The 12,887-nt window shown below is 38.3% G+C and overlaps 2 protein-coding genes across 4 annotated transcripts in view; one reads left to right on the top strand and one right to left on the bottom strand.

Moving 5' to 3' along the window:
- LOC139122958 (maternal embryonic leucine zipper kinase-like) overlaps positions 1-1,661 on the bottom strand; it is a 74,856-nt gene extending 73,195 nt beyond the window's left edge. For 2 of the 3 annotated variants that reach the window (XM_070688852.1, XM_070688855.1), the window contains exons 1-2: positions 1,598-1,661; positions 1,099-1,256 (exon numbers count right to left, since the gene is read on the bottom strand). The gene's annotated coding sequence lies outside the window, so the exon portion shown is untranslated. Of the gene's footprint in view, positions 1-1,098; positions 1,257-1,597 lie in introns of those variants that run through there. The other variant, XM_070688853.1, reaches the window with a different exon arrangement.
- Positions 1,662-1,811: 150 nt separating this feature from the next.
- Positions 1,812-11,205, top strand: LOC139122957 (dentin sialophosphoprotein-like). Its single transcript, XM_070688847.1, has 5 exons — positions 1,812-1,939; positions 3,108-3,158; positions 4,476-4,643; positions 5,076-7,311; positions 8,581-11,205. The coding sequence occupies exons 1-5, from the start codon at positions 1,922-1,924 to the stop codon at positions 9,081-9,083; spliced, it is 2,976 nt and encodes a 991-aa protein (XP_070544948.1). The 5' UTR covers positions 1,812-1,921; the 3' UTR covers positions 9,084-11,205.
- The last annotated feature ends 1,682 nt before the right edge of the window (positions 11,206-12,887 follow it).

The raw sequence follows: 12,887 nt of genomic DNA, 5'->3' as shown, positions 1-12,887 counted from the left end.
TATTCCGTACACTGAATTGGATGCCATTCAGAAAACGGATTTTATATCATGAATCAATTTTAATGTATAAAGTACAAAACAATTTAGCTCCAGATTATTTGAATGTTTTTAAAAGGATACACAATATTCACAGTCGGAATACTAGATCTGCTGCCAGAGAAGATTTATACATTCCAAAACATAGAACACAGTTCTTTAAGAAAAGTTTTACATACAGTGGTGTAAAAATATGGAACAGTTTACCGGTTGACTTAAAGTCATGCTCCTCATTACAGGCTTTTAAAGACAAATGTAAATTTCATTTTTTATGTGACACAGATGGTCAGTAGTGTAATATTGTTTATTGTCCATTTGTCCATTTGTTTTTTGTACCTATTGTATGTTTTGCCTTTCATGTCTTCATGGATGTGTGCAATTTTTAATGTATATATTGTAAATTTTAATGATTTCTCGACACTGTGTGAGAAGAGCCATTGGCTCAACAGTTTATCGAGATTAAATAAGTCTAAATAAATAAAAAAATAAATAAATAAAGTCAATTTTTGTTGCCTTCATAAAATATACCCCTGTCAATTTTTTTTAATTTTTGCCAAAGTTTAGCCGTAGCCAATGTGATGTCCATTTGATCCAAAATTAGCAAAAGTACAGAAAAGTTCATAAAAATTGGTAAAATTATGCACTACAATTTTGGTGGGAAAAAAATTACAGCAATCAATTATTTCCTACTACTGGGCCACTAAAACTCTCTAGCACAAAAGAGGTCATACTTTCTGGATAACACAATCATGCTACTGCAGTGTTGTCTGGCCATGAAATGTGATAAATGCCAATGTGCGTCAAAACGCAAATGGATATGGGCAAATTAATAGAATAGAATACATGAATAGATGAAATCACTAGCATCGTTTCTCGACACATATTTACTGCAGCAGGATAGGTCAATTGAAGGTCCCGAAGCTCGGAAAAAACCTTCAACTGCCTTTCCTATCATACTATAATAATAAAATGTCAAAGCAATTCCCTCAAAAGTACACGAGGGGTTACTTCACTGAGTGAAGAAGGAACTAATTGTGTCAAATCATAACTTGCGCTACTTACCTCCTTGTAGCCTACAGAATGCACCACCTCCTTCCTTTGAAATCGTTGTCTACGGCGACGTGACCTCCAATGACCCGGTTGTGCACACGATCACTGACCAACAAGAAAGTACGACCAATCTCACTTTTCATCGAGACCTTAGCATCAAATTCTTCATTCTAGAAATGGTAAAGTAGTTGCATTGGAAATGGAATGGCCAGTTTGTTAGCTGAAGCGTGTTTTGCTTCGAACTATTATGTGGATACGACAGAAGTTCAGTGTGTTTTTACTTTGTGTACCGTGCTAATATCAAAGCGCTTACTTTCCAAAGTCCACCAAGTCAAGCATGGGGTATCAGCGGGCAAGAGTCGTTACGAGCAGTGGTGTCCACTTCACATTTCTAGCGATAAGCAAGCCAGGGAACCATCGAGTAGACAATTATGATTGTTACTGATGTAAGGTCCCAAAGCGGTGTAAAATATTCGAAAACATCGTAATTTCGAGAAGCCATATCACTCACCGTGCTGAAGTTTTCAAAAAATCTTCGCCTTTGACTGAGTGACCAATCAACGAGAGGCCTTATCTATCGAATGCAAGGACCGCATGTAGGAGGGACTTAATTACTAATTAGTAACAAACAACTGTTTTTCCAGAGGAGTGAAGGTGTTGTATGTCCTAGAAATATCTTTCAAAATTGCAATTCAACGTTATGTATTGCTACATGCGAGCAGTGTATTTAAAGAAATAAGTTAATGCATTTAGATTTACCCTCGGCTAGTCACCCCTCCTAAATAGTGAATAATATCTTCCGCCGCAATGTATTGTGGTCTGCATAAAATTCAACATGGCGTCCGATGAAGAGGTAAGAGTGTCATATTTACAAAATAACTTGGATTTGTGAAGTATTTGCATTGCAGCTTTTACTCTGCCATTGACCGTTTCACTAAAATATCTACAGCAGTTTCTTGTGACCATGGCTTTCAAAGCCAAACCTTAAACACCGGCGTAAACCAAAGTTCTGTTCTCTCTGACATTGACAAAGAAGAAACGTCTACGTTCTTTTGTATTGGCCTGGATCCTGTGCTGTGATGTTTAAACGATTACAGGACATCTAAACACTTTCTCAGTTTCTCAGTGTACATCTTGTAAACTTTATATTGCTATCACGTTGCCCTTCGTACAAAATTATCCATATGCAGTTGTTTCAACCTAAGACCATCCACGTTTTCTTTTTCCTACAACTGAAGGCGATAGCTTAGGCCCTTTGAAGTTTGACCTGGATCAGCTGGAAGAGCTGTAATGGTGACGTGTAGTAAACATCGATCACCACCCAGCCAGTGCATATCTTGCAACTGCATGGGCCCAAATCCTAAAATTTATGAAACTGCATTGAAATACAATAAATTTATATTATCATGATAGTGGAAAGAGCGTCGTTTATATGTTAATAACTCGGTGTAGTTTGTCTTTCGCTAACTACATCACGCATGTCACACCAGACCAATGTTTTGCGTATTTCTATTCACTCAACAACGGCCAGAAGTCAGTGTTTTCATATTGTTCATTTTCCCCATTCACCCATTTAGGACATTGATTGACACCTTTGTAGATCCTTGTTTTAACCTTTGTGCGTTTGTGTATATCTTGGCTAAAGTCATATTGATTTTGATCAAATTCAGTTAGACAAATTTAAAATTAGATACAGCAAGTGACTTTGACTCTGCATTACACCAACTTTTAGAATTATATATGTTGTGAATAGCTATACATGTCACATGTCCGTGATTGTATTAAGATTGATGCTGAAATACTGTGCAAAAATATTGAGTCCGTTCATTCATTTCAAACTTAAAATTATTTGATGTTGCTGTCATGTACGGCATATAAAGATTAATACAAATATCTTGGGTACATACAAACTGATACATTCAGCTTTGCAAACTCCTTCATATCTGTATATGTCATTTCCTTATGGTCTCTGCCCAAGAAGAAATTCTCAGTAATTCAGTGTTTTGTTTTCTTATGTACAGGATGAAGAATTGATGAACCTGAGGTCAGCTGTGCTTGCTTCTCTGAAAACGGTAAATTCAGCATACATTGTATTTCCCAGCATTATATGAGAGTGACAACTCCCCACCACTCTTGTTTAGCTGGTGACGTACTGAGAGGATCAGGAACTGTCCTCTGTGTTCGTAAATCTTTTCAGTTTTACCAACTTTTTTGTTGTAAAAACATTCTGTGCCATTTCCTTATCTTTAACTTTTAACTGACAGATTGAGTGTGTACAGAATTAAAATGCATCATTTTCAGAAGTGATTTCTATGTAAATTGTTACTGTGGCCTCTGTTTTGAGGCAGCTGTTCACTCCACTTGCCAAATATCCCACATTCCTTAATTGCGCTACAGCTTACAGGAAAATTGTTTGAATTAGTGTGGACTGCTGGGACAAATTTGTTTGTCTGAAAGAATATGCCACAACAATTTGTGCACAATATGTTATGTTTTCATGGTAGCCATACCACAATAGATGGCAAGCTTATGTGTTCACAGAGATGGTCACATGTACATGTCATACATATTGTCCATCGCATATTCATGATAGAATGCTACCCTTCCCCCTACTGAAACAGAATGTCCTGAAGTCTTCACCTATCTGCAACCTTTTACCAAATGTAACAAATTGTTTCCAGTCATTATTCATTATTGAGGCTGCCTTCACCATAACATTTGCCGTTTGTTTGTATGAGTTTATCAACTGTTGAAGCTTGTACAGTACATTCAAAACATGGCATACGCTATTGAGCTGCCATCATGGTCGAACAGTCCAATCCCAGAAATTCTTTACACAGAACTACTAACCAGCTCACAGCTTATGGTGACTCAGACTCGGTAAGAGATGGCCAAGTTAAACCTACTGATTCTCAAATAGAAAATTGCTGCAGTCTTCACCAGAAATAAACTGCTACTTTGATCAAAGTTGGCCTTTGTGAAATAAGAGGCTTCAGTATTTTGATAGATTTCAATGTTATCGGGGGCTAAATGCATTTGAAATCAAAGTCTACAAACCCTTCATAGCAGGTTCTACCATTTCAGAATTCAACTTTTACTCAGTACCAGGACTTAACCCTTTCACCACCATGGTTTGTCCCAAATCCATTGTTTTCTATGGTAAAGTTGGACCTGTACACAGGGAACTGGGGGTGAAAGGGTTAAAAGGCATGTGTGAACAGTGTTTAGATGGTATGTTTAGGAATCAAAATAGTAGAACTTGCCATGAATCACTATACATCATTATTATGAGTACACAGGATGTGCAATAACATAGTTAGAGGTTATGTGTACAAGTCATGGTGTATACATTGCTTATGAAATCAAATAACTGTTGTTCCTGCTTACAGAATACCACAAAAACAGAACAGACAGGTGATAAGCCAGCTGAAGATGAGGATGATGACCTAGAGGCATTGAGATTAGCAGCCTTGCAGTCCAAAAAGCAAGAGGCTCTAAATGACAGGTGTGACTTAACAAGGCCACTGAAACTCAGGACAAGAAAAGATATACACCAGGTACGAACAGTTAAATTTTTGTGCTGCTTCATGATATCAGGAAATTTTCATATCTCAGTTACTCAACTTGATGACCAGCAGTTTACCAGTAACATAACAGACTATGTACATGTACCCTGCACAATATAAACAGCATAGGTAATAAGGAGTTCACCATGCTGAGCTACCCTTTAGTCTCATCTATATCAATGATTTTCACTTGGAAATTTTCCGTCAATGATACAAATTACTGTCTTATATCATTGATAAACTTTGGTTGAACTTAGTCACAAGAATTTATATAAATATACATCTTTTAGCTATATCTTTGTGTTATACATCTCTAGCTGTCATGACTGATTTATATTTAAACATCAGTGGTCAATATTCCATTACTAGTTATATGCAGCTGTTGTTGCTGTCTTCATGTTTTTTTATTATTTTCACTTTCAGAGACTACACAAACCAGATCGACAAACCAACTCGCCAGTTCCTCTAACTAGCAGGAGTAATCTCATCACCATTCCTCTGCAAGATTTCAGTTCAGGGAAAAAGGAAAATGAAGTCTTCAACAGAGACGTTCGCTTCCGTAACAGGCCATCCTTACCAGCAAAGCAGAGCATCATCGTCCCGGTTGTGAAGGGCTCTGCTGAGCCGAAAAATGATAAGTTCAGCAGATTTGACAGTGAGTCTGAGTCCGAGGAGGAAGACTGGATGCAAGACGAGCAGAAAAGCAGTGATGAAGACATCATTTCTGATGACGATTGTGATATTGATGCCCCTGACATTGACCTTGCTTCCAATTCAAGTTCAAAAGGTCAAAATGAAGAGAATGACAACGAAAGTGATGATAACTCAGATAGGAATGACAATGCAGATGATAGCTCTGTAGAAAAGGGTGACAGTGAAAAAGATATTTCGGACAAGGATGATGTGTCCGACAAGGATGCCATTTCAGAAAAGGATGATGTTTCAGATAAGGACAATGTTTCTGATGTGGAGGCTGCATCAGAAGTAGCAAGTGATGATGAGAAATCTCACCAAGACAATGAAAGTGAAAGCAATAATCAGAGTAAGTCTTCTGTGGAAGCTGAAGATGAACTGAATGCCTCATCCGCTGAAGATGATGCGGATGAGGAGGATCTTGCAGACCAGGACAATGCAGAGGAAAATGCTGACTCTGACAGAGATACTGACTCACATGGCACTGCTGAATTGGAATGTGATTCAGATGTTAGTGTTGAATCCAACAAAGAAATCAGTTCAGAGTCTGATTCTGAATCCAATGCAGACTCTGACGTCAACAGAGCCCCAAATGCAGACTCAGATAACATGACAGAAAACCGTAATAGGACAAAACACAGCCAGAGGGAAGTAGTCATGAGAAATGAATACGCTAATAGGGATAGCAGCAGCAGTTTACCTGATGAGCGTACAAAATTTACTGATTCAAGAACTATCTATAGGAGGAGACTATCCAGAAGTCACTCACCTAAAAGACAAATTTCAAGGAACCCGTCACCAAAACGAGAGCGGCCACGGTATTCATCGGACACCCGACTGATTACACGTGATGACCTTACTGTTAATCCAAAAGTACTTGAAGCCCGTCGCAAAAAGTTTGAAACTAAAGGTGTTGTGGACACTAAAAAGACAATATCCTTGACAAATATTGTCACTGCCAAAACTGATAAAAAATACGCCATGGGTGAGACAAAAAGTAGAACAGGTGAAAGAGAAGAAACAAAAAGTCAAACGGCTGACAGATCTGAAATAAAAAGTAGGTTGGGTGATACTGGTATTAGCAAGAAACCCACACAAAGTGAAGGTAGTTCATCTTCAGAATCTGAATCAGAATCCGGATCAGATTCCAACTCAGAGGACAGTTCTGAAAGCAGCACAGACTCATCATCAGACGACAGTGACTCTGATAACAATGATTCCGCACATCCACTTGACGACAGCGAGAGCGAATCCGAATCCGAGCTCTCCAGGTTTCGTCAAAGTGGTGCCATCGAAAGGAAAGACAATTTCAGGACAAAACTTGTCAATAGTTTAAATGAGAAAAGAGGAAGCAGATATGACCGAGGCAGGCCATCACGATCTCGGGGGGAGGATCTCAGGAGAGAGATTTTCAGTCGACGGAAAGACAGATACAGACGCAGAAGTCGAAGTACAGAGAGGAGAAGAAACAGTAGCCACAGCCCTGGAAGAGACTACAGAAGTCGCAGTCCCGGAAAGGACAGGTACAGAAGCCATAGTCCAAGGCGCAATAGGAGGAGAAGTCTGAGTCCAAAACGGACCAGACACAAAAGTGAAAGTCCCGACAGAGAAAGGCAAAGAAGTCATTCAAAAAGCGGAAACACCTCACCAAGAGCACACAGCTCTGTGGTTCGATCTGTGGCCAGTAGTATTGTGAAAGTGAACTCACGGAGCAGTAGCCCGGTCCCTAGGACCAAAACTGTGAAGGAAACCTCGCCAGTGAGTGACAGGAAACACAGAGAAAAACAGACAACAGGGAGTTTGTCCTCAAAGAAAAAAGACGTTGGTGAGTCTGATACCAGGAAAATCATCGCAAGTTCTGTGAAGAGCAAAGATGGTAAAGAGAGGTCTCGGAGTAGGCGCAGAAAACACTCTGAAGAAGTGACTGGACGACAGAGTCCTCAAGTACAAGTCACCTTTGAAGAAGGTATGTGGAAATTTCCTTGTTAAGCACTGCCACATTTCAGTTTGATCCCATCCACGTGTACATGATGCCTACTCTGTGATATACTACTGTTAGATCTGATCACAGAGACAAGCAGGATATGTAAACGTCATCTAATGTTCAAAGCGCAACATGTATTCATTTATGCAAAGTCTATTCATTTATGCAAAGTCTGTTACCATACATTATCGTACTTATGTACCACATATTGTGTAGTGTACAGTAAATTTTAAGATTTTTTTCAGCATACATGTATACACTCTAACGTACATCTACATGTGTGTTGATGATACCGTAAATAACAAAGCTAGTAACTGATGTCTTTGGTTCCTTCCCCTGCTTCACATATTATTCAAAAATACAATATTGTAAAACTGATATTGTTGTACACTACATGTATTTTGTGAACTATTTCTCAAAATCTTGTACACTGTACATCATATTCTACACCCAGAACTTCTCTGTTGGTGCTGTGTTTCCTACATCCAGATAATACACCCACTTTTTGGATCAGACTAAGTGACTGACCCTTTCACCACCATGGTTTGTCCCAAATCCATTGTTTTCTATGGTAAAGTTGGACCTGTATACAGGGAACTGGGGGTGAAAGGGTCAATGTTTTTGTTATGGTAGAATGTGCCCCATGACTCATTTTCAAGCTCTCGGAGTAAGAAAAATCTGTAACGCCGTAGTTTTCCCAAAATCGAAAATTTTACTCTTTTCCATAGAGTTACTACGGGGATAAAGTCACTTTGAATTTCAATATCAGTAAATTATAGACAATTTTCTTCTTAAGTGCCAAACTTAACACAATGACCCTGTTTTATTATCTTGATTTGGTAAGGGAATGATTAAAGCTTCATTGAGGAAAGTTGAGCAAAAGTTTGAAAATTGTTCACCTTGGAGACGCATACTACCTTAAGGACAATACCTAAATAAATGTTAGTTTGGCTCTCCTCAGTATATCATGACAATTGTGCTAAGAGACACAGTGGAAATGGCACCAGGTGTGCAAACCATTCATGCATTATCTCCCTGCAAATCTTAGCGAAAACACTGCTGATATTTGAAAATCAAAATGCCACCATTCCTAGTATAGACTCCATTTCTTTCTTAAAAATCGTCACACAAGTTTCAACATGACTCCACACAGTTTGAGCAGGCAAACGATAACGTGATATTTTGTGAATTCTTGGGTACGTTGTGTTGTGCACTGGTTTTGATACGACACTTTTCATATTTATTCCGTAGGTTCAGACGGTGAAGCTGGACCAAGAGTGTCTGTCTACAAGAGACTGGGAATACCCAGCAAAGAGACATCGCAAAGAAACAACAACAATTCTAACTCTCTTCCGTCTGTCAAACTGCGACTTGGCCCAAAGGTCAGTGATAAACGAACAGTGATGGTTAACACAGAGAAAACTGACGATCTGACACGTACTGGTAAAAGCAACATCAGCGTAAAGAGATCCAATGAGGATAATGAACCGACAGATGACCTGGACCCACCAAGGAAAAAACTGATGAGATCTAATGTGTGGTCCCGCAGAGAGGAGAAGTGCCAGGCTCCACCTAAGGCTCCACCCAGGGAAGTTGAAAAAGTCAAGGCCAAGGTCAAGGTCAAGGAAGAGGAGAAATCCAGCCAGGCCAAAGAAGATGAACTGGAGGAGAGAATTCGTAAAATCAAAGAAAAAAATGCTGCCATTTTGAAAAGACAACAAGAAATTGAAGCTGATAAACAAAAATATGGATAGTGTTATATAAGTGTGTTAATCTTTGAAAGAGAAACAGCTTCATTATAATTTGTAATGAAAGATTTTAATTTAGTACACACAGAGGGAAAGAATTTTTTTGTTTTTGAAGAATAATTTCTTGAAACAAAAATGAATTAAGCTTTCAAGTTTAGATTTTTATGCCTTTCTGTTAATTTTGCTCTCAACATGGTGACCCAATGTGTAATATCTGTGTCTGTCTTCCATGCATCGCATTTATGTAGGCTGGGCACAACGTTGAGCCTTATTCTGCCAAGCCTGTCAATTACCCATCAGCCAAGTCAGTGAAAAGCAGTATTGAATCAAGGTCTGTTTTGTATTTTGCACTGCTCTGCGTTGTACGGTATGTTGAAGGGGGTAAGTTTGTAAATTTCAGAAGTTGTCAAATGTTCCACCTTCAAGAATCCAAATCTTCCTTAAAATGCAACATATGGGGGAATACTATACCTTACTGGTTTTAGCCAACTTAATGTAATGGTGACGTGTGAACTTGGCAGGGTAAGGGTTAAATAATTTTCACACATCACGTATAAGGCCAAAAAAATTGATTTGTTTCCGGTCACTGCCTGCATCACTTCAAAGTGTGCGCGTCAACTCTTTTTTCCCTGTTTTTCATTTGCCCCTGAAAAAAATCATGTCGCCACATCTTTTTTGCCACATGTCAATGACCAGAAACAAACCTATCATTTGTTTTTGGCCTAATTGGTCAAAACTGGATAGCACCCTAATTGACTTGGCTGTCACGCAATGTCAACGGGAGCCCTGTCAATTATGCTTGGATACAAAAGCCATACACAGTTCTTTCTGTTAGTTTGGTTTGTTGAATTTGAAGACTGTTTCCTTGGTATTGACTGTATCAAATTGCATCCTGTATTATGTACGGTATACAATGAGTGCTGTCAATGATTCCCAATTATATAGTGGCCAGAATTGCAGTTTTCCAGTGTCATTTCTTCATCTTCATGAATGTTCTGTATTTGTGAAGTGTCATAGAAAACTTAATTCTAGCAAAGACTTCATTGATGTCAGAGTCTGTTTTCATTTCATGCCCAGTGAGCGTACCATCAGCAAACTAGCATTGTGAGTTGCATACACAACCACAGTATTTTGCGTTTGGCTGTTCCAAATATTACCCAGAAACTCTGTGAATTTGAAAGGTGATCCCATTGTGAATGCTACCCATAATAATGCTGTTACTTTTTACAGATGTGTTTCATTTTCATTGTCACTGTCAGCAAAAGTATTTGGTTTAATATGAATGTTGTGTCCCAGGTATTCCACATGAACATGAGTCCTACATCAAGTGTCTGTACATACTATGGATGTTGTTCTTTTATCAAATGTCATCTTTGTTACACATTCTTGCTTCACTCTAAACTCATTTGCCAGGGCAGACTAAATATTTCAAGTGTACAATATCTGAAAAAAAAATTCTGTCTGCACTATGAAAAAAACCTGCAGCTTCGTTTCAAGCCATTCTTGTGCCCACTTGAAGTACCAGCAAAGCAGTGTGCATATTTTTCTTTGTTTACAAGTAAATGTGATTTGCAGTCTCCCTTTTGTAATCTCTGACTTTGGACATGCACATTTCGTGATCACATTAGATGATGATCATCAAAGTAGCTAGAACAGTGATGTTTATTGTGTACACGTATTTAGGTGACGTGTAGCTGTCTTCTACCATCAAAACTGTCTGAAATCTAGACATTCTTTGGATAATGTTTTATTGAAAATGAACTTTGTTAGTGGGCAGAAATATGCCTATCAGTCTCAGAAATAGCAATGCCAAATTTCAGGTAATCAATTTTGTCATTGTTTTGTGAAAAAAGGAAGCCCTTGGTTTTTGATGTGCAGTGAAATAGGAGTCAAGTTATCAAGTCCCTGCACTGTGCTGTCTCAGCGTTGTACAATAATTGTATTCGACATAGAATTAAACCTCTTGTACAGATCAACTTTTCTTCAAAAAAAATTTCTTTTCTATTTTGTCCACAGTTTCATTAAGATGAATAAGTGTCTGACATTTGTGCTGTTTTGAAACATCCAGTTTGTTTGAAAAAATTCAAAACTAGTCTCATATGTACAATAATAAAAATTTTGATAAATATTTAGGATAATGAGTGTTCTCTTTTTATCAAATGCAGGGGTGAACAAAGCCATAAAGTTAGGTGGTCCTCTGATAAATTTCAATTTAATTCCGGCAGGCAGACAATCTGGTTCACTATTTGTGTATGCATACTTTATTAGACAAGTGTGGTGTTCACCTTTTAACCACCATGGTTTAGCCCAAACCCATCGTTATCAATGGTAATTGTGGACCTGTTTATTGGGTTATAGGGATGTACAGGTTAAAAGTATCCTCCACAGGACCAGTGAAATGGCAAAGTTACTGGTCCAGGTGAAGTATTTCATGTTCCCTGATCTCAAATCACTGGATTCATTCACCTGTGAGAAAGCAACATTACTTGGAAAGTACACATGCAATGTTCTATTACTGCCAATACTTCTGTTTTGGGTCTTTTGCAATGACAAACTAAGCAGAATGGTTAAAATTTCTGGTCCCACAGCCTATCTTTAACAGTTCCTTACCACAGATTACTAGATTTGTCTGACTCTGAAATACCATTACCACGTATAATTGGTCATTTTAAATCTTTTACCAAGGCAATATTTTCTGTGAGATACATACACTGATACCTCCATATCACACTCTTTGATTGTGATCGTACCAGAGTCTCATAATGATTTCATTTCTGTGAATCATATTACATTCAGTGTTTACTCCTCCAGTCTGTATTCCCCCTCCCCCCCTTAGGGGCCGTCGATAATAAAAACTGACGCTCGACAAACGTAATTCCTTCGGTTTGGGGGGGGGGGGTTAAAAGCTCATTTCGTTTTGTGTGCGTCAAAATCGCATAAGATTTTCGTCTATTGTTTTTGAAGTGTGACTTTGCAACGAGAGCGCAAAACTACCTTCGCGTTCATCCAGAACAGAATGACCACAAAATAAGGAGACAGAAAAGACAAGGAAAAGACATGTGTGAAATAAAAACTTGTATGCTTTTTCAAATTGAAATATGTACACGAAATATTTCCTACATGTGAAATACATTAAAATGTTTCTGTCCTTAAAAAGTGAAACGCGTAAAGTGGAGGTTAAAGTAATGTGCATTTCCGGAAATTTTTCATGGGCGTACGGATCGAGGGAGAGGTGCGTGTGGGTTTGTCAGAAACGGCATCATAATACGGAATTAATTTCGCATAAGAACTTTCGTTTTGAGGGGGAAGGGAGGGGGTTTCAAGTAAACGAAGGAATTACGTTTCTTGTGCGTCAGCTTTTATTATCGACGGCCCCTTACAAAACAAAAAAAAGGGGAAAATATCAGTTGCTTGGCCATTGTGTTATCATCAGCTTCCAAAGTAAATGACTCTGGGTCATGCAAAACACAACCCAGTTGATCATACCGTTGTACATACAAAAAATTACGTATCCCTTAGCCGGAATCAATCTGCAGGATGTAGTGGAATTTGAATATGATAATACAATCTTTTTCCTTCTGTGTTATCCCATGCATACACAGTCCTAATTTTCATCCATGAGTCCAATGCAACCTTACCTTGTTTGCAGTGACTATTCATGATTGACATCCAATTTAAATTATTCTTTTTGTAGCAAGTACTAGCAATGTATAATTTAATATGTTTTATTTTAAATATGTTTCAGTTTTTTTTTCAGAAATGTAATAAACTGGTCTTTAATGATGATTTCTTACGGGTAGTTACTGAATT

Source organism: Ptychodera flava, chromosome 22, assembly GCF_041260155.1.
Source record: "Ptychodera flava strain L36383 chromosome 22, AS_Pfla_20210202, whole genome shotgun sequence".
NCBI lineage: Eukaryota > Metazoa > Hemichordata > Enteropneusta > Ptychoderidae > Ptychodera > Ptychodera flava.
This window is presented reverse-complemented; position numbering and strand designations above follow the sequence as displayed.